General features: G+C 35.2%; 1 protein-coding gene across 50 annotated transcripts in view; it reads right to left on the bottom strand.

The window, feature by feature from the left end:
* The window catches only part of TRDN (triadin), a 415,136-nt gene that overhangs the window by 79,629 nt on the left and 312,142 nt on the right, over window positions 1-23,365 (bottom strand). For all 50 annotated transcript variants that reach the window (XM_061427426.1, XM_061427397.1, XM_061427384.1 and 47 more), the window contains 2 exons: window positions 7,119-7,169; window positions 1,775-1,825 (listed from right to left, as the gene is read on the bottom strand). In XM_061427426.1, coding sequence (XP_061283410.1) covers window positions 1,775-1,825; window positions 7,119-7,169 — 102 coding nt within the window. The remainder of the gene's footprint in view (window positions 1-1,774; window positions 1,826-7,118; window positions 7,170-23,365) is intronic.

The following is a 23,365-nucleotide window of genomic DNA, read 5'->3' as shown; positions in this document are numbered from 1 at the left end:
TGTTTATTGAAATTGACAGATCATGAAAAAGAAGTGTAGAGTTATTTTAAAGAAATAAATTATCTAAATACAAAGAATGTCTTTAGTCTTCATAATTAATTCATTCCTCAAATAATACAATGTAACAACATTTTGCTGCCTGTTGAACATTTAACATAATGTGTAAGACTTCTCTTGCAAGCAAAATATTTGAATTTACATATTGTGTCAGAATAACTTGAAAGCGTATGTGGCATCAAAATAACTACTACATAGGGGACAATAAAAATAAAGTTTCGGGTATGATATTTTTCTAAAGTGAAACATGAATGCCTTAATAGGTTTGGAATCCTTATTGCTTTAAGTACTTTAAAATAAATTAAGTACGTTATGTGGGCTAAGAAAAAAATTATGCTGTGCTTTCTTGTTTCATTAAATAACAATTTCATTTAATTTAAATTTAATTGAAAAATAAGAAAATATATGACTTGAGGGTATGTTTTTAATCCATTGCTACACTGACTAATGGAGTCTCTCCTGCATCCTTCATGTATCTCACTAAGTCTTCTGTCAGCTTCCCCTCCCACTGCACTTCCACATTGCCCTCAGTGCCAACACATGTTTATGCAAGTTCATGAAAAGCCTTTTCTTTTAATACAATTCCAATAATTTGGGATTTTTACACTAAGCCCTTGCATACTGGTCAATAGTTCACACAGATTTCTCTTCAGGGTAAAGTAGAAACGGGCTCTATTTGAACATTCGATACAGCAGGTGTATTTCATGGTTTTACTGGTTCACTAATATGTTCATTTTAATGATAAGAAATATTAGACAATTTGGAGAATGATACCAGGCCCATAGAAGTTACTGGGATAATTAGAAACTAAATGTATTACATTGGACTTAACATATTTACTTACATTTTAGGGAACGTAACTTGATGCATGGCATATCAGAATCCACATACCTATGAGCCTAGTATAATAGGAAGGCCAGAGGGCTAATAAGACCCCTTAGTAAGATCATAGTGCTTGATTGGGAGATCAGAGTTCTCATGCAGGTTCTGCTGCAAATTATAATAACTTTGAAAAGTTTCTAGACTATTTCAGTTTTATCCATCTATAGGGTGAGGATTTTGGACCTCATCCAAAAATCTTTAGAGTTTACCTCTAAGTGTTTCCCAGCTATAAAATTTGTTAGGATTTTACTGTATCTGAAATGAAAGTATGGCAAGCTATCACTGAGAAATTTAAAGTATTTTTTTGTATCTTAAACTTTTGGTTTTCATGGCCACTCCTAATAGGATTAACCTTAGGATATTTATAAAATATAGATTTTCTACTACAGACTCATAAAATCAGAACAGCATATGTATTTTTTTATTTATGTAAAGCTGATTTACAATGTTGTGCCAATCTCTGCTATACAGCAAACTGACTCAGTTTTACACATATATACATTCTTTTTTAATACACTTTTCCATCACAGTTTATCTCAGGAGATTGGATATAGTTCCCTGTGCTATACAGTAGGAACTTGTTTTCTAGACATTCTAAGCTTTCTCAGTATCTCTGACATGGCTACTCTTTCGTATGTTGTTTCACAGTACAATTTAAAATTTTACAATAGAGAATAAGTTCTTTTCCCTTTGCATCAAAACACAGAAGTACATATGAAAGTTATACCTTTGAAAGTATAAAAAAATAAATGAATAATATGTGGCCTTATTGCAAGTAACTGAATATGCAATAGGTGGATCAATGTGTTTTCACATTTCATTATAGAGTAATACCTTTTTCCTTTAGGGAGGCTGGAACCTTTACTTCTTTTTCCTTAATAGGCTCTGGAAAGAAACATTGAACATGTGTTTGAAACCAAGATCAAAATACTAACACACACGCAGTGGAGTCAATAAGCTATCAGTAAGGTGAACCAAGGTGGAAATGATATGATGTTTTCTTTCAAAAATAATTTTAATCATAAAGAACAGTATAGAGTACAACAAGCCATTTTCTAGTCATATTTTTTAAAATAAATGTAAATTGTAGAATGATGTACAATCTATGTATTCATTTAAGAGGATGAGTTTTTGGATAGCTAGGAACTTGCTTTGTCTGTGATTTTAAAAAAAACACATGACTTCAGCATCTAGAAGTCTTCCAAAACTGTTATAATCAGCACTAACTTAGTTTACTTCTCTCAGGCTATGTTTCTTCAAAAAAATAAACAATCAAATGGAAAACTCTGCATATATCATGTAAATGTGGTGTTTTAGTCATCAGACTCAAGTTAAACAGATTTCAAGAATAAGAGTAAGATAAATACTGAGACAGTTTCATCTATGAGCTCCCAATGTCTTAAACATGTGGTCCTTAGTTAAAGCAAATCAAGTAAAACTCCACTTATTCTACTAGGTTCAAATACAAAATGATTCTGATCATATCATGGGTTCCAGAGAAATCAAGGGGCAATGCCTTGAACAACATTATGCTTCCTCAGTAACTCATTAAAAATAGAAAATAAAACCAGTTCTCTGCCTTTTCTGCAACACTAAGTCTCAGTATCTATTTTACGGACAAAAATGACTTACAATACAGTGAGAAAGGAAGGAAAGAAAGAAATCAATCCTTCCAGCCCTTTTTTTCCCTATTCCCTTCTATGGTGTGGGATGGAATGCAAAAAATATGGTGGTATTTGTAAATGAGCATGCCACTCAAGCAACTCAGAATTCACTGAGTTGAGGTGAGTTTGGATCATTTTAAGAATGGATTTTGGGGTTCCATTGAAAAGGTTGTGTTCCTCAAAGCAAGATTTTCTCAGTATATAAACTATAGCCTTAAATAGCCATAGGCTTGTAGAATTTTTTTAATGGTTTTGGTGGAAAAGAAGTGTCCCTGTTGCTATTTATTGTGCTAAGAATAAATAGGATCCATTTTTTTTTTTTTTCACATTTCAGCATGTGAAAATGAAACCAAGAGCCATGAATTGAATAAACAGACTGAAAAGCTTCATTAACTTTTTCTTTCGGGATGAGGGTGGTAATTTACTGTTTTGCATTTCCTGGCTAAACCAAAAGAATTAATGTGTTGTAAAATGAGAAGTGTTGATAGGGACAGATCCTTGGTGGGATGGGAGAATGCAATGCCTGGAACTTCAAAATTCAAAATCCAGCATGTTGATTTAAATGGATATCTGTATACAATTGTGTGAGATTAAAGTAGTTGTAAAGTACAAGACCTCAGAAGAGGGCCCATGGACTGCTTTGATTTTAAAGGAGAAAGAAAGAAGATGTGGAAAACAGACAGACTTTTTAAAACTATCTGAAGGCCATAAACCCATCACTGTAAATTTGGGGAAAGTCCTCAGAAAATAGAAATGATTTTTATTTCCAAGTTGCTAACAGGAAGATTCCTTTGCTGCCATGCTGGGTCATCTGCACTGACCTTCCTGCATCTCATTTCTTTTGCGTGTCCTTTTTGAATTCAAGGGACTTTGACCTGATTTAAGAAGTCTGTAGGGTGGTCTGAGCAGTCCCTAACTACCCAAGGATGCCAAAGCTGACCAAAAATGGGAGAGGGTTATATGGGAACTCTTCACTTCTGTGTTAGGAAGAATAAATATATCATTGGTTTGGGTCAGCTATTTACACATTTTTTCAACCTAACTGTCTTTTTTGTCAGAAGCAAAGCATTAGAGAGCACATTTTTGCATGTGTGTTGTTTGTATAAATATGGTAGTTTCTTTACATTTAACCAAGAGCCTACAGGAAGTCTTAGAAATCTTCATTATCAGGATCTAGAACATGTTTAAAGGTGCTGGGATATAACTTGGAATTCTCAAAATAATCTGGCAGGGAGGTGGTGATGTAGAAAAGTTCACAAAGAAACAGGAAGATCATTCCAGGTTTTCCATTCCTGTACCCTGCTCCCAGAGTCAAAGGCAATAAGGAACTTGGGTGAGAATTCATGATGAATAAATCACTAGGGATCAGATGCAAAGTCATTGAAAACTTACCATATCCTTAGCGGTAGCTTTTGTTTGGTGAGTGGGAATGGCCAAGAAAAAGTATGGTGAAGAAGACAAATAGAAGTTGGGGGAAACCTCAGGTGCATGGCGCTGGGTATGAATATGAAAGAAGATAAGCTCTGCTGAGAATTCCCTGGCATTAGATCCAAACATACACAAGCCTGAGTCACAAAACTAGTCAATAACTCTAATGTCCATCATATTACACCAATACCAGAGGCACCTGCAGGTGCTATTATTGCATTCTCAATAGAAGAGAAATAATTAATCTCCTTGTTGCCTGGTTACAGTTTGGTTTGCAGTTCCTTGGACCATCGGTGAATCCCACAAACTCAGATAAATTAGACCAGTTGTAAGAAGCAAGTTGCAAGACGATAGGGTGAATGTCAGAAGGACTACAACAGGAGTGTCTGATTTCTGGGTGGTCAGGGCCACTTAAGCAGGGCTCTGCCCACTTGAGGATGTAGAGAAGACTTACTATCCCAGAGAGTCAGTAGCTGAATCAGCAGCAAAAGCTAACAAGATGTGCCTTTCTCTGGCTCCTTTTCTTTGTAATGATCATCTCCAGCCCTCTCTATATGTCCTTAAATACACAAGCCTGATGTTCTCTGGGCTTCCCTGATGACTCAGATGGTAAAGAACCTGCCTACAATGCAGGGGTCCTAGGATTGATCCCTGGATCGGGAAGATTCCCTGGAGGAGGGCACGGCAACCCACTTCAGTATTCTTGCCTGAAGAATCCCATGGACAGAGGAGCTTGGTGGGCTGCAGTCCATGGGACAGCAAAGAGTTGGACACAACTGAGCAACTAACACATTGATGTTTCTCTAAATGCCTAATTTACTCGCGGTTGTCATATCCCCAGTAAATGTGGCCCTAAATGATTTCTGTGTAATAATTCTGGTTTTAGAAATGCAGCATTGTTTCAATATGGATTTCCTAATATGTACATACAAGTGGAAACTATAGGAGACCGGCAAAGGTAGGCAACCTTTGGGCTGCTCCATGAAATAAGTAGCTACGTAGCAAGTAGAATTGCTGCACTCTGACTCTGCCACAGTTCAGCAGCAGGTTTCAAAAACTGATTCCAGAAACAATAACACTGCAGAGGTTAAAGTCACTGAAATTGTATGGGTAATAAGCCATTTTCTCTGATTTTTCTAGGTAAAGAAAATTATATTCAGAAACTAAAGGAAAAATGACAATAACATTCTTCTAAAATAGCCCTCAGCTTGTATATAACAAAGATAATTGAGGGCATTAACACAGCTTGAATTTAAAAAGAGGTTCATTTAAAATAGTTCTAAATCAATAATCATATGTAATAGACTTTAATATACATGATTTTGTAGTGACCATGGAGACATCTTACAAATAGTAGAGGATTTAACACTGAGGAAAAAGTGTTCCCTAGGAAATTGTCTGCAATTGTACGTTAGTAACAACAACAGCAATAGAAATTACAAAAGCCTACTTCGTAGGCTACTCCATCAGTGTGGATTTAAATTGTCCCAGGTAATGTTTTCCGGGACAGATGTTTACAACTACCATTTCCAAGTAGTTTAGGCTGCAGCAGAAGTGAAGTCTTTAAGTAATAATTGAAATTTTTTATAATCATCATTGCTTGAAAGATAGTGTTAGAGGTAAGACCCAACGTTTCTGTTGAGTTGTTTTCATAGCAAACAATAATATACAGTCTAAGTATTCTCGTGACATAAATGCTCAACAAAATAAGTCTATTTCATACTATACTGGAAGGAGGAAGGTTTAGATTTTGCATCTATATATGGATTTTCCTGGTAGTGTGTTTCAATAATACTTTTAGTTTCCACACAAACAAGGACACTGTTTTTGTAAATTGCCAGATAAAATGAGAGTGGAGGTGAGGAGGAGTCTCTCTCTCTCTTAGAGAACAAGTAATCACCGGTGAAAAATGGACTGAGCTCTTCTGTGGGAATTAACGGGAGTCACCCATTAGTAAAAGGACTATGAGTATATTTTTCCACATTGTATAGACATTTGTCTATGTCAAACAGATTTTCAGGAATAGGTAATGAGCTCTATACTCAAAGCAAAGGTGCTTTGAGGAATATTAAAAAAAAAAAAAGAGCCTTTGTTTAAGGATTAGACAATATCTGTGTTAAAATGGAATAAAGGGGTATTAAATCCAGCAGACTTGACTCTGATTCTTGCTTTTGCTTCCCACCCACAGTGTGACATTGAGTAATTTAAATTACATATACCTCAGCTTCCTTCCTTCCTTACTGAAATGTATATATAAAGCACAATTTGCAGAACAAAATATATAAAGTAGAATTCAATGTGCCTGGCAAAGAGCAGATGCCCTGCTTGTGTACTTCTCCCAAATAATCCTCACATCTTCGTCTGGATAACTCCTCTCCCTTCATACTTGAATTTAATATAACTTCTTCAGAAAAGCCTTCTCTAATTCCTCAGACTTGATTATGACCTCAATAGAAAAGACCTGAAGTTTTATGTGACATTATTTTTAGAAAGAGTCCTGGAATTTGGATGGATTGAGAGAAAAGTCAATTCATTCAAGAGATTGAGGTTGAAAATTTAAAGAATGTTATGCTCTTCCATAGCAATCAGGAACCTGACAACACCAAAGCAGACAGCACATGACTAGGAGTCTGAAAATAGCAGAATTCAGAATTTCAATTCCCAAGTCTTCCTCCCTATTCCTAGCTTTGCCATCTTTGTTTCACCAATGATTAGCAGGTTTGGAAAGATTATGCAGTAAATACAGATTTAATGAATGGATAGAAAGAAAAGAACCAGAGGGCATGGCAGCAAGTCCTTCTTATATCCTTTACTTTCATTTTAACACTTTTCTTTTACCCTTTCATTCTTAATTTTTTTTCATCATTTTTCCTTTCTTTCAGAAATTATAATAAACATACTTTTAGATCATGGTGAACAGAAAGTAAGTATTTAGGGACAGGTAAATAAACAAAAGTTTTCAAATATATGAGTGTCATATGCAATTCTGACCCACAAACCTGCAAGGAGATGACTGACGTACTGTGGACACATTCAGATACTTTTGTTAATACGTTTCTAGTGTTATGTTAAATTGACTCTATTACCTTTATCCTTCGGAACTGAAGAAGTCTTCCCAGATTTTTCTTTTCTAATTTCTGCAAGAAGAATCATGAGGAGAAAAGGTTACAAGGAATAACAGAGAAAAATGGCAAGTTCTTTACATTGTGTTTACTGAGGCATAAAGAACCTAGGGGCTCTGCATTGATACTCAAGATAGAGGTTTCTACTGGGATAAATTGCCTGTAACATATTGAACTAAGTATGCATAAGATAGAAAATAAGCCCACAAATTATTATAAGGGGCAGATTATGGTAGATAGAAATATATACAAATACAATTCTATGGGCTTCGGAGAAAGAAGATATGATAAGAATAATAGCTAATATTGTCTACTCACTAGGTATCACAGGGAATGCTCTCTATTTAGTCACACAGTGTTCACAATAGCCCTAAAAGTTATTTTGGTTCAGTTATTACCCTTGCTTTTCACATAAAGGGATTAAATCATGTTCCCAAGGTCATGTAGCTCTCATTAATAAATGGGAAATATGAGACTTGAATTAAATGTCTCTTTGAACTCAAACAAAAAGATATTGGCTCTGGTAGCTCAATTATAGAATCAGGAAAGGCTCTGGCAGGTGGCACAGAATAAGAGCTTGAGAGATGGCAAGGAATTAGACCAAGAGCAACAGAGCTGAAGGGACGTTTTAGGACAGAAGAGAGAATGGGGAGGCGTGGGCTGCACAGTCTGCCAGTCTGGCTGAGTCACTTGTAATCAACAGAATAGAGTGCAAGTGTTGCTGTGTGAATTCCTAAGCTAAATCAGGATAAACCATGTGGTTTCTATCTGCTTCTGCTTCTCTAGGGGTGCTAGCTCTGGGGGAAGCTGGCTTCCATGTGAATACTCCAGTCGACACCGCCAGGCTGGCAAGACTACATACAACCAATCCAGTTCAACAGCCCCAGCTGAGCTCCCAGCCACGAGCTAGCATCAACTGCCAGCCAGCTAAGCAGGCCGTCCTGGACATCCAGAAGTCAAATTACTTTAGATATCCACAGTCCAAGCTTATAACTGACTGCAATCACAGGAGATATCCAAGTGAAAAACTGCTCAGTTGATCCCTCCTGAACTTCTTGATCCTCTAAATCATGAGGAAAGTAAAATCAGCTGTCTTATATCACTAAGTCTTAAAGTGGTCTGTACATAGAAACAGTATGTGAAACAGCTAGTAAATAGAAAAATATTGTACCATGCACATTACAAGTTCTCCAGTACAGCCAAACAGATAACAGAAAAAAAGATTAGTTCTACTATTAAAACTGGGGAAGGTTTTTGCTGAAAAGATGCCATTTGAGTTTAGGTTCTTCAGTAGACTAGAATTTCACTGGTCAGGAAATAAAAACAGTTTATCAGGGTGAAGGACATAACTCAGATTTTTTAAAAGCTGAGGATCATGTAAAAAAAGGACTCCAGGAATTCTTGATTCATAGAAGGATAATCTACCATCAATTGTGATATGGAACATAGGGAACAGAGTTCTTTGGAGGAAGACATTATCTTTGTTTTGAATGCATTTTATTTCATGTGTCAACAAGATACCCAAAAATGACATGTTGCAGGGAAAAGCCAATTTTGACTCCATGTTGGAACTGTTTTTTTCACTTGCCTTTCTTTGCTTTTGTTATTATAAACATACATAATGGTCTGCTTCAGAGAATTCTGCCCTTTTGCCTGACTAAAAATGCCTTTGTTCAGGACCCTGTCCATCTGTGGATGGCAGTGAGGAATAAACGAACACATCCCTTGCCTGAGGCTTGCCATTCTAGGAGATGTTTGCAAGGTTAATAGCTTTCTTACTTTTGTTTCCTCACCTCTGCCCACATTTGTTCTATAAAAGAACCTGGCATCCAGATCCTGATAAAGGTTAATTTGAGACATTAGTCTGGCATCTTCTCCGTCAGCCGACTTTACTAATGAAGTTGTATTCTTTGCCTCAACACCTCATCTCTTCTATTTATTGGCTTGTTGTGGTTGAGGAGAGCAAGCTTGGACTCGGTAACAGACATGTCTTGCAAGCAGCTGGGAATACAAATGAAGTGCATATTTCATGCAGAAGCAAAGCAGCTTAAAGTCTCATTCATAAATGGAAACTATCAATACAATTAGTAACAAAATTTTTTTAAAGGCTCTAAATAAATCTTATTTGCTTTTGTCACATAGATAAACTTGACTTAAAAAACTAGGTATATAAGAGCAAAATAAACCAGAAAGTTAAAACCATTTTCTTAATCATATGTAATTAAAAGAAAAAGTGATGTCCTGTGTTACTTTTTACCTGCATGTTTTAAATCCAATCTCACATAATTGGCCTGTATTGACATCAATTCATATATTGATAATAATAAACTTAATTTTCAGTTCAGTTCAGTTGCTCAGTCGTGTCCGACTCTTTGCGACCCCATGAATCGCAGCACGCCAGGCCTCTCTGTCCATCACCAACTCCCAGAGTTCACTCAAACTCATGTGCATCGAGTTGGTGATGTCATCCAGCCATCTCATCCTCTGTTGTCCCCTTCTCCTCCTGCCCCCAATCCCTCCCAGCATCAGAGTCTTTTCCAATGAGTCAACTCTTCCCATGAGGTGGCCAAAGTACTGGAGCTTCAGCTTTACCGTTAGTCCTTCCAAAGAACACCCAGGACTGATCTCCTTTAGAATGGACTGGTTGGATCTCCTTGCAGTCCAAGGGACTCTCAAGAGTTTTCTCCAACACCACAGTTCAAAAGCACCAATTCTTTGGTGCTCAGCTTTCTTCACAGTCCAACTCTCACATCCATACATGACCACTGGAAAAACTATAGCCTTGACTAGACGGACCTTTGTTGGCAAAGTAATGTCTCTGCTTTTGAATATGCTATCTAGGTTGGTCATAACTTTCTTTCCAAGGAAACTTAATTTTACCAGTTATACTATTGCCAGATGTTTAAAGATGAATACCACACAAAAAGTGTGATCAAAATAGCTATAAATAGCAAACTAAATTTTAAATATTATACTTTACTAGATAAAAGTATTAATTTAAAAAGAAAAATATTCAATTTAAAAAATTCAGGGATTTTTCTTTTTAATTTAGGTACCTGAATATATCTAATCAAGACAAATAAATAGAAAATAGCATCTACTTTTTCTTTTAACATTATCCTCTAAAAGATAAAATGTATATATAACAACACTGTTTCTCTCTGCAAGATTTTTTTTAAAAGACCTGTGAAACAGGCACAACAAAAAACGGAAATAATGGACAATCATGCAATAAAAGAAATCAGCACTAGAGTTCCTCCTCAGCACATAATTGTTTTGAACATCAAATAATGTGTATAAAGGAGATGGCAATAATTAATAATATCTTTCATTTATGCTCAGTCACTCCGGTCTTTTGGGACCCCATGGACTGTAGCACCCAGGCGCCTCTGTCCATGGGATTCTCCAGACAAGAATACTGGAGTGGGTTGCCATTTCCTTCTCCAGGGGATCTTCCCAACTCAGGGACTGAACTTATGTCTCTTAGATCTCCTGCATTGGCCGGCAGGTTCTTTACCACTAGCACCACCTTTGATTTGGCTATTAGTTATTGTTCATTGTTCCAAATGATCAATACCAATTTTCTATTAGTGACATTAGGATATTAACAAAACTATTTATGTAGAAGTGTTGTGGCTTGATGTCAATGTTAAGTGTAGCTAAAATGCAAAAAAGAAACTAAAATTTGAAGGTATAAAAGATCCTAACAGAACTGTCAGGCAGTTCAGACTTCCTGGCTATGTGAGGAATAAAATTCAAAATTCTTAACCTTTCTTTCCCAGCTAGCACTACTAAAGGGCTCAATAATATCACTTCAAAAATTTTATTTCTTTCCTCTTTTGAAAATATATAATTTGTCTGCTGATTTGAGGTATTGTTTCATGAGCATCATGAATAAGATCAAGTATCCTTTTTTTTTTTTCCTTCTGATGGAAAGAATGGTTTTAAAGAAACATCTGGAGCAATCTATCCTTATGTTCAATGATAGGTAATTCCTCAGATCATGTACATCACACCAAAAATTATGTTAAATTGTTGCATTTCTATTGCTTCCTAAGGTGATCTTACCTTGTTTCTACAGTGATTCAATTGTGATCAATTGTATGATTTTTAAATATTTAATATGCAATGCCCTACATGCATCTGTCATTGTTTTTTGTTCATCTGAACATAAAAGTGACAATCAGGGATATTTTAGAAAAAGTATTTTACAATATTTTATATCCTTTTCAAGCTCTAAAATATATTTTATAAACAAATACAAAGAAAAGAATTTTCAAGTTGTCTAAATGGTTTAGCATTCTATGCTTATAATTCCCATGAGGAAAAATATATTTTGATGTTTTATGCAATACTAACTTGGGATGTTCCTGAAAAGATGTTGTCAGTGTTTAATTTTACTCGGGACATTGTTCATTAACTTTTAAGTAAGTATAACTTGATTAGGAAGCCATTTTTAATTTTGTTTTTGTTTTAATGATACATTTAATTATTTACCTTATTCTATAGGCTAGCTTCCTAGGGGACTCAGTGATAAAGAATCTGCCTGTCAATGCAAGAGACACAGAGACAAGGGTTGGATCCCTGGGTCAGGAAGATCCCCTGGAGGAGGAAAGGGCAACCCACTCCAGTATTCTTGCCTGGATAATCCCATGGACAGTGGAGCCTGGTGTGTTATAGTCCATGGAGTCGCAAAGAGTCAGACACGACTGAACGACTAAACAGTAATTCTGTATATGCATCTCTAAAGAGCTTCCTTCAATTACTCAAGCATTGTCTGGTTCTAGGCAAGCTAGTCTGTGTCACCATGTTAAAACTGTCACGTGAAGCATGGCGTAGAAATTCAAAACAACAGATATAGAACTTATTTAATGTGTAGCTTGCGATGACCATGGCGACAGAAGTCTTGTCCAATGGACTAAGTATTCTAGTACTTCTGACAAACTCTTTCCTATAGTAATATAGTTCTTCAAATTACCTTAGCTGAGGGACTTCCTGAAGTCATCGAACTACTATTTTCCTTTGACTGAATTCTGATCCAGCTTTGTAGCTTGGGTCTAAGAGAATACTAATCAGAATTCTGCAGTGTACTTCAGTGGGGTACATTTTACTTTATCTATGATCAGCTCTTTTAGGAAGAATAGTAATATGCAATTATTGAAAAAATAAAATAAGCATTCCTTTATATTTTGGGAGCTGAGGTAAACTGGGACACCTTAGGAATATAAATCTCTGAGCACTAAAGAATTTGTTTTTCAAAGAAAACTTTATTAGCCATGAATTTTTCTCATGTAATCATGTTCAACTTAAGATGTCAAATTTCTCATGATTCTTTCAAGAAGAAAATCTTTGTTAAACGATTAATTTCCTTAAGGGCAGACAAAGTTAGGTCTTGGTCATTTGTGTATTCACATATGATGATGAAGTATTGTTTCTTATGGTTAGACATTTTTACATAAAATCTTGCTATGATTGCAATGTTTGTTTCATCCTGAAATTGATATGCTGAGGCCTAATACTCGATGCAACAGCATTTGGAGGTGGGGCCTTTGGGAGGTGATCATGTCATGAGAGTGCAGCCCTCATGAAAGGGATTAGTGCCCTTTCTTATAAGAAGAGACATGAAAAAGATGACGTTTCTCTTCAATCTCTCTCTCCCCCTCTCTTTCCCTCTCTGCACTATAGAAGGATATAGTAAGACATTTGTTTGCACACCAGAAAGAGCCACTTTATCAGGACCCAAATTGGCTGGCACCTGACCTTGGACGTCCTAGCCTCCAGAAATGTGAGAAATAAATTTCTGCTGTTTAAACCACCCAGTCTATAATATTTTGTGATAGCAGCCAGAGTTGACTGGGACAGATCTCTCACTCCTCACCCATTCCAGGGAGGTGGACGTTATCTAGATTTTATAGATATGATAGTAGGATCTAAGAGAGGTAAATAACTTGTCCAATATCACAACTACTAAATGGCAGTGGGAAATTTGAACCCAGACCATCAGAATAAAAATGACCGCTAAACTACTACAGTAAGTGCTGGGAGCACACTGGAAGATAAATTTGATAGCAGCACAGACGGCTCCTAGAAGTGAAGAGTGAGCATACTAGCACCACCACCTCACAGCAATGCTCTTCATAACTGCCAGTCTGTCGGAGCTTTCAAAATTCTTTTCCTAAAGCAGAGACCATATCATTCGGCACATGCTAGGAAGTTAGTAACTATTTGTTGAATAAATTAGCCAAATTTATGGTGACCATATTTTATCAGAAAATTTACTCTTGAATCTTTACACAAAAGCCTAATAATCATATAATCACCTCTCATGGTTAGTAATTTCCCAGCTTTGCCGTCCCAAGTTGGCTAAGTTATCAAAGTAAAATGAAATCACTAGTACTTGACGATATTCATGGATAAAAATAAAAAATTATATATATTTCAACTCTACTTCATGTAGCAATTTGCTTTTTTTTAACCTAAGAAATTTCAAATGGTGAATTTCCAGTGTTTAATAACCTCACACACCTATATTTGTATACTTAATTTCAATTAATTTGTTGCAAAAATCACTAATCATCTCTTCATTTTAAATATAACATATTTTATACTTTCTATGACAATTATAATATTGTATATATTCTACGTTGTCTTTGAAATTCTTTCAATTAGAAATCTTCTACGAACACATTTATGTGTGATTTGATAAATGTCTCCTTGTCGACTGTGTTCAAATATGAAACTTGTTTCATGAGGAGATATATATATATATATATATATATATATATATAATTTGAAGAAATATAATTGACTATAAGAAAAATATTAACTTAATATTACTAATATAACAAAATGAATAAGATTTTGAAATAAATCCTTCTGCTATTCAGTATGAAATGTAAAAATATAGTACTATGAAATTCACTTGGTGGATACAGTCTTTGAGATTTCCATACATTTTTTAGTAGCATTCCTGGTCTTTGATTTATTTATTTATTAAGTTTTGGCTGTGCTGGGTCTTCACTGCGATGGCCTCTTCGTCATTGCTGTACACAGCTCTCTCTATTTGCCATGTGTTGGGCTCCTTCCTGGTTGCAGAGCACAGGCTTCTTACTATGGTGGCTTCTTTTGTTGTAGAGCACAAGCTCTAGGCATGCAGGCTCAGTAACTGTGGAGAATGGGCCCAGCTGACCCGTGGTATGTGGGATCTTAGTTCCCAGATGAGGGATTGAGCCCACATCCCCTGCATTGGCAGGCAGACCCTCAACCGCTGGGTCACCAGGGAAGTTCCTCCATACAATTTTTTAATTTAATGAACTATAATAATTTTTAGAGCAGATTACTGTTTACAATAAATTGAATAAAAGTTCAGAGAGTTCCCACATACATCCTCCCCTAATATAAATGACCTTTTCCATCATCAAATCCCTAATGCTGTACAGTTGTTACCATTGATACATAATTATCAATATTGATACATCATTATCAACCAAAGTCCACAGCTTACATTAGGGTTCATTCTTGATTTTGTTAATTATATGGATTTTGAAAAATGTATGCCATACATATACCATAATTGTATGATATAAAATAGCTTCACTGTCTAAAAATCCCTTCTGCACTACCCTCACTGTTCCTAAACCCTTGGTGACCATGAACTTTTTACTATCGCCATAGTTTTGCCTTGTCCAGAAAGTCATGTTGGAGTTATATAATCTGCAGGCTTTTCAGATTGGCTTTTTTCACTTAGAAATAGAATTTAATGTCCCTCAATGGCCTGATAGCACACACATTTTTAACACTGGAGAAAATTCTTTTGTATGGACATAACAGAATTTATTTATCCACTCACCTATTGAAAAATACATTTGTTGGTTTCTAGCTTGCAGCCAGGCTAAAGCTGGAATATTTGTGTACATATGTTTTCAACTTATTTGGGTAAACACCAAGAGCATGACTGCTGGATCATGTGATAGGAGTATATTTAGTTGTAAAAAAACACCAAACTGATTTCCAACGTGTCGGTACCATTTTGCATTTCCTCCAGCAAAGCATGAGAGCTCCTGCTGCTCCACATTCTGTCTAATATTTGATGTTTCAATGTTTTGGATTTTAGCCATTCTAATAGGTATATAGTGGTATCTCATTGTTTTAATTTGCAATTTTCTAATGAGTTGGTGATGGACAGGGAGGCCTGGCGTGCTACGATTCATGGGGTCACAAAGAGTTGGACACGACTGAGCGACTAAAGTGAACTGAACTGAACTGAATGACGTGTGACATTGAGCATCTTTTCATATGTTGATTTTCCATCTGTATATCTTCTCTGATGAGGTATCTATTCAGACCCTTTCCCAGTTTTTAGAATGGGTTGCTCATTTTCTTGTTGTTGAGTTTTAAGAGGTTTTTGTGCATTTTGGATAACAGTCCTTCACCAGATATGTATTTCACAAATATTTCCTCTTATTCTGTGTTTTATTCTTTAAATATTCTTGACAGTATGCTTTGCAGAGCATACTTAATTTTAATAATGTCCAACATATCAACTTTTCATTTATGGGTTGTGTCTTTTGTGTTGTATCTAAAAAGTAATCTCCAAACCCAAGATAACCTAGATTCTCTCTTATGTTATCTTCTAGGAGTTTATAGTTTTATGTTTTACATTTAGGTCTATGATCTGCTTTGAGCTAATATTTTGATAAGGATGTAGAATTCTTACCTAGATTCTTTCTTTTTCTTTTTGCTTGTGAATGTTCACTTATTCTAGTATGGCTTGCTGAGAATACTATCCTTTCTCCATTGAATTGTTTTTGCTTCTTCGTCAAAGACCAGTTGACTGTATTTTTTGTAAATCTATTTCTGAGGTTTTCCATTTTTGCTTCTTTGTCAAAGACCAGTTGACTGTATTTTTTGTGAGTCTATTTCTGGGTTCTCCATTTTGTTCCATCAATCTGTTTGTTGATTCTTTTACCAACATCACACTGTTGACTACTGTAGCTTTATAATAAGTCTTGAAGTCCAGTAGTCCTAAGATTTTGTTCTTCTCCTTTGATGTTATCTTGGCTATTCTGGGTCTTTTATTTTCTGTATAAACTTTAGGATCAGTTTGTTGATATTCATAATATCAGTTTGTCAATACCACTGAGATTTTATCATGATTGCATAGAATCTGTAGATAAAGTTGGGAAGAACTGACATGCTAACAATTTGGAGCCTGCCTACTCATGAACATAGAATAGATTATATCTTAGATTTATATTTAAGTCTTTCCTTTTTGGTGCTAATGTAAATAGTCTTGCATTTTTTATTTTATTCATTCCAATTATCATTGCTGGAACATAGAGCAGCTTACTTTTACATATTAACCTTGTGTCCTGCAACCTTGCTATAATCACTGATTAGTTTTAGGAGGTTTTTCTTGATTCTTTATAATTTTCTAAATAGATGACCATATCATGTACAAAGACAGTTTTATTTCTTTCTTTCCAATGGGTATGTCTTTTCTTCCTTTTCTTGTCTTATTGCATTAACTAATACTTCCAGTACAATGTCGAACAAGTGTGCTGAGGGGATATCCTTGCCTTGTTTCTTTATCTTAATGGGTAAGCTTTTTGTGACTCAACATTAAATATGAGGTTATGAGTAGGTTTAATTGTAGATATTCTTTATCAAGTTGAGGAAGTTTCTCTTCATTTCTAGTTTGCTGAGAGATTTTCCATAAATAGTTGTTGGATTTTGTCAAATGATTTTCTGTTATCTATTGAGTTTCTTTCTTGTTTATCTTATTGATGTGATGAATTATATCAATCTATCTTCAAATGTTAAACCTGTTTTGCTTACCTAGAATGAATCCCACTTGGTCATGGTGTATAATTCTTTTTATGCACTGTTAATTTGACTTGGTAATGTTTTCGACTTCTATTTTGATATATGGCAAAACCAATACAATATTGTAAAGTTAAAAAATAAAATAAAAAAAAGAGAAAAAAAATTAAAAAATAAATCTTTAATAGTACTTTAAACTTTGTATTGTATGTGTGCATGTAAAAGAAATTTGAGGTCTTAGAGTCTCAAAAAGGCTTTGGTTGGAGTAAAAAACAACAAGAAACTCTGCAGAACAAGAAACCCAAGTATAAATTTCTTCACTTTGGAACAACAGAATTCATTTTGGTATTTTAAAAAGGTAAACTTGATCTAGTCAATGAATATTTATTCAGTATCTCTTTTGGATTCTGAACTGGGAAAACAAGATGGTTGCCTGGAGTTCAGTCCATGCTGGAAGAACTTCATATAGACAGATTAAGTAGAATGATGGAGACACATACACATACACAGAGTTCCGAGCTCACAGCAGGACTGACAAACTCTACCTGATGCAATAAGAAAAGACTTCACAGAAGTACTGGCATCTATGGTCAACTATGAAATTGCATATAAAATCTGTTATCAAGAAGAGTTGGAAAGACATTTCCAATGCAAGGAACAACATAAGAAAACAATGTAGTGTGAAAATTCAGATGGCATGATTGGTGGGTGTACAAAATGAGTGAGAAGCATATAAGCAAAGGCTAGAAGTCACACTGAGGGTTGGTGGTAAGGAAATCTTCAGTACCTTGCTAGAGAATTTGAATTTATATCCTTCCAGTGATGAGGATGTATGGATGTGAGAGTTGGTCTATAAGGAAAGCTGAGCACTGAAGAATTGATGCTTTTGAACTGTGGTGTTGGAAAAGACTCTTGAAAGTCCCTTGGACTGCAAGGAGATCCAACCAGTCCATCCTAAAGGACATCAGTCCTGGGTGTTCATTGGAAGGACTGATGCTGAAGCTGAAACTCCAATATTTTGGCCACCTCATGTGAAGAGCTGACTCATTTGAAAAAACCCTGATGCTGGGAAAGATTGAGGGCAGGAGGAGAAGGGGACCACAGAGGATGAGCTGGTTGTATGGCATCACTAACTCAATGGACATGAGTTTGGGTAAACTTTGGGAGTTGGTGATGGACAGGGAAGCCTGGCATGCTGTGGTTCATGGGGTCACAAAGAGTCGGACAATATTGAGTGACTGAACTGAACTTAACTGAACTGAGTGATGACGAGTCTTTAAAAATCTTAAGTCGAAAATTTTTTTTCTGTTATTGTATCAATGCAAATAAAGTTTTGCTCATAGGAGAATATGATACGTACTGAACTGACTGACAATACTTAGAAAGTCATTTTTATTTTGTTTGGAAATAGTCCAAACCAATAGTGAAACCACAATTCACTGACAGTTGTGCTACCCACACTCTCTTCTCTCTTGAGACAATATCTTCTTCTGTTTCATTTTTTATAGATTCTTTTGTGTGAGTGTGTTATGGGCAGAATTTCTGCACCCTCTGAATCATTATCACTGATTCTTATGGTTAAATTAATATTTAGAGAATCTTCATGTCATTTCACTGGACAGTCAATGGCATGCTTTGCTCCAGAGATGTAGTTTTTGAAACTTAAGTAAAACTTACATGTACATTTTGAAATTCAAGTGAAGTAAATACTTCAAATATTAGGATTCTATTTAGTAGATTTATATAATATTCAGAAGTATTTTCATGTTAGAATCTGAATCTGATTTTCCTGTTTGTATATTTGCACAGATTGTACTTGCAATCAGAAAAATAAGTTTATTCTTCAGCATTTGGGACAAAGTGGAAATGTTTCATGCATGGGAGACATTTCTTACAAATGAGAATTAGACAATATTAAGACTGGAAAAGTCTGTACAGAATGCTTAGTAAAATAATCTCAGCCTGTAAAGAAGGCTTTCAAGCAAGTAACCAGCCTAATGTCACAGAATAAATTTTTTTGGTGTTTTATAAGGGATAGACCAAGCCTTAAGTTTTATTTTGAGATAACTGTATGCTCTATTATTAAGGCAAATTAGTATTTCTAATCATTACTAGGTTTTAACAGCTATTTCTTTTCAAGGACCAACAGTACAAGTGTTAAGTCCAGGCTAAGAATTGATGACCATGATTTTTATTGCCAAGACTTTTAATGAGACTGTAGATGCTTTTTATGAGTTACCTGACCTAGTAGCTCTTTCTGATATGAAATCAAATGAAATGAAACCCCAAATTTGCAAGTCAAAATGATGAAAAAATTTTGAGTTATATTTTGCCATTTCATAATTCCAAAGGAGTATCTGCACTGAATTTTCAGGTTTTAAAAACTGCTTTTCTTTAACATATAATATACCATCATTCTACAAAAAAACTGGGACAGTAATATAGTCAATTAAGTGCAACTAAATTTTATGTAGAATGGTGAAAATTTTTCATGTTTATTCCTGAAATTAGTTGATCTATAATGTGTACTTTACAATTAGAAGAAAGTAACAATGCATTTTTTATGCAGAGCAGATGATTTCAGATAAAATCTGCAACTTGATTTTTAGAGTATTTTAGCTTAAATTAATTTTTTAGCTTAAACTCCATTAATTTATTATAGGATATGACATAGCAATTGATTTTAAGTAGTTTTATTCAAGTTAGTGTATAGTATATGCCTACTTTTTTTTTTTTTCCTGAATAGGCTTTTGGTAGAAAATGAATTTATACATAAAAGAAAAAATTCAATAAAGAAGGGATAAAAAAATTCTCCCCAAACAACCTCTGTTCTGGCTACTTAGGTTTGTAGCATAGCAGCTTATAATATACTTTCTATTAAAAATCCCTAAAGGAAAAAAGAGAACAAACCCATAGGTTGTTTCAGAATAAAAGTAGGAGTGAAAGCAAATATCAATAGAAAAGAGAGACAAAATTAGAAGCTCAATATTCTTGAGTTTGTAAGGAAGTATTTTCATGGTATGTTATAAGGTAAACACTACAAAGCATTTCCTCAGTTTTTTATACACTCTAGTGCAGAGAGTTGGACTGTGAAGAAAGCTGAGCACTGAAGAATTGATGCTTTTGAACTGTGGTGTTGGAGAAGACTCTTGAGAGTCCCTTGGACTGTAAGGAGATCCAACCAGTCCATCCTAAAGGAGATTAGTCCTGGGTGTTCATTGGAAGGACTGATGCTGAAGCTGAAACTCCAATACTTTGGCTACATCTTACGAAGAGTTGACTCATTGGAAAAGACCCTGATGCTGGGAGGGATTGGGGGCAGGAGGAGAAGGGGACGACAGAGGATGAGATGGCTGGATGGCATCACCGACTCGATGGACATGAGTTTGAGTGAACTCCGGGAGTTGGTGATGGACAGGGAGACCTGGCGTGCTGTGATTCATGGGGTCGCAAAGAGTTGGACACGACTGAGAGACTGAACTGAACTGTATTGAGTGCAGAATAGCAAAGGAACAAACAAAAGTCAATTTTTCTGTTTGGAGAACAAAACTGTAATCTTCAAATATCTATAGCAAATAATTAAAAATAGTTTTTACTGACCAAATTCTGGGGCTAGTGATCAAAATTTTCCATGAGTAAAAATAAGATTTGCAAGAGAATTTTTATTATAAAGAGGATGAGAATGGTCTTTTATAGATTTAGGGATTTCTAAAGAACCATAAACTTAATATTAAGATGTAAATGATGATCAAAAATATGCACTTTAAATTGCTTTAAAATTATTAAATTACATTAAGTATTGCCAAAAGAAATCCGAAGTGCATTGTCATTAAATTCAGAAAGCATATGATAACTTTTCTTCATATTTCACTTTGATTTGACTGGGCTTTAGAAATGGTATATAACTACATTCTATTAGTTTACATAAAGATTGTTGGACCTTAAATCAAGACAAAGTTCCATAATTAAAAGATAGATGTAGCAAGAGTATATGCTTGATGTAAAAAGTGTGTTGTTTTTAGGAGCCTAAAAGATAGATACGATTTCCATTAGGAAAGTACTTCGATGAATCATGGAAGGGGTAAAGTATAGACAGAGTCTTCCAGACCCAGGGGTCGAACCCTGGTCTCCCGCATTGTGGGTAGACGCTTTACCGTCTGAGCCACCAGGGAAGCCACCATAGACAGAGAAGGACACATTATCCCTGGATACACTGTCTGTTCTGGTAATGTCAGGTGACTTAATTTGGCTTATCTAACAGCTAATTCCTCTGAGTCCAGAGTTAGAAAGGTAAGCTGGGGGTAAAAGCGGTGATCCTAGTAATAAAGTACATGGAGAGATTCTTGGGATAATCTTACAGTTTTAGTGTGCTTCTCCATGAAATGCCCACAGTCTCTAAGCAAAGGAATGAAAAAGATAGGCACCTAGGTCACATTAGGCAGAGGAGTGGTTCATTTTCACAGCCAAAAAGCAGAATTATGCAAAATGAAAACTGGAATGTGGACATTACACTATATCTCTCTGTGTGACTTTAACTTGACTATAGAATATCCTAAGGTTCCCTGGTGGCTCAGTGGTAAAGAATCTGCCTGCCAAAGTAGGAGACATGGGTTCAGTGCCAGGGTTGGGAAGATTCCCTGGAGTAGGAAATGGTAACCCACTTCAGTATTCTTGCCTGGGAAAATTCCATGGACAGAGGAGCCTGGCGGGCTACAGTCCATGGGGCGGGGGTGGGGTGCGGGGGTGGCGGCAAGGAGTCAGACATGACTTAGCAACTAAACAACAACAAAATGGTGAAAGAGAAGGGATGAGAAAGAAATTGCCATTCATGAGGTCAAACAACTGTGAGCACATTCTAAAAGTATTAAAACAAGAGTAAGAAATGGTGAAATATGTGAGCAAATGAGATAGTGGAAAATTGCAAAAAATCCTGTTGAAAATATACGAAATATGTAAGCAAGCAGAGTACGCTCACTTTTACAGATGATTCATGAGCTCTGTGTATAGACCATCTTTTCTCCGAAGCCCACTCCATACTCCTCACACCCATTCCCAGCGCCTAGTCTGTTGTGGGCGCTCAATAAATATTAAACAACCAAAGCACAAACTAATGTCAAAAGTTTGAAATTCACAGGAATCAATAGTGTTATTATTATCATTTAACATTTATTGAGGGTCAACAGCATGACTTAGTCCACATGTGAAAATAGGTTATTTTATAACACACATTAAGCAAATAATTAAATACAAGATGTTTCAACTACACTTTCAGTTTTACTCCATTGATCTTAAATGTAAAATTGTTTCTGTTTTTTTATAATGTTGACACATCATGAATTATAAACATTTATTATTTAAATAAGTTTCTGTCAGAGAAATCACTACTGTAGATATTATTAACATTCACTTGAAAGTATGAGATCAATCTACAACAAATACATATCACAGGTTCTAAATAGACCAGTTCATTTACAAAGAATAGAAGAGAATCTGAAAAGTGTCTGAGGACAGTGACAAATACACAAAGTATGTAAATAGCAATTGGGTTTCACTTGCTTCTGCGACAGTTTAAAACACTAATACAATGATGTGGGATACCACTGTTTACACAATAGCAAAAAAGCCAAAGAAAGACAAAAACTCAAGTGGACACAAATCACTATACTTACAAATTTAGAAATATTTCATTTTAAGCAAAATACAATTTTTATTACAGGAAATGAACTGCATTTGATGTATTTATGACCCACACTCTCTAATTTTACCCTTAATAAAATTACTGTGCTCAAACTTATTCTTGGTGGTTAATAGGCACTTAAATTCTATTTAATCATTTTTCATGAATAGTTTTGTCATGTTTGTACTTAAGTAGATTTTGAAGTGATTTTTAATTGTTAAGAGGATGGAAAACTATACTGAATATTTCTGTAATGAAATTTTCAGCTTAATTTTGGGGTACTAAATTTTCCAAGTTTATAAAGTATGTTTTCCCTTAACATTTGAGACTTAGAATCTTAGAAATAAGTCATTCTAGACCAGCCTTCTCCTAGAGATTTCATATTCTGATACAAGGGATATACTACTTGAAAACTTCAGTGAATATAAGTTTTTTTATAATTCAAAGGAGTGTAAGATCAGCTAATTCAGCTCTATAATTGTAAAATCATGAACAAACAATAAGGATAAGGCCTAATGTTGCTATGTTTACACTTATACATTGACCTCACTGGGCAATTAGTAAATTTTCTCTTTCACTTTAAGTTTTTAAAAAATTCACAATATAGAAGGTACAATTGTTAAAATGTAATTTATTAAAAATTTTTATCCATATGATGGTTCACCACAAGCAGTTTTGTTATATAAGAATACCTTCTACAAAGATCATAATA

This window comes from Bos javanicus, chromosome 9, assembly GCF_032452875.1.
Source record: "Bos javanicus breed banteng chromosome 9, ARS-OSU_banteng_1.0, whole genome shotgun sequence".
Lineage (NCBI taxonomy): Eukaryota > Metazoa > Chordata > Mammalia > Artiodactyla > Bovidae > Bos > Bos javanicus.
This window is presented reverse-complemented; position numbering and strand designations above follow the sequence as displayed.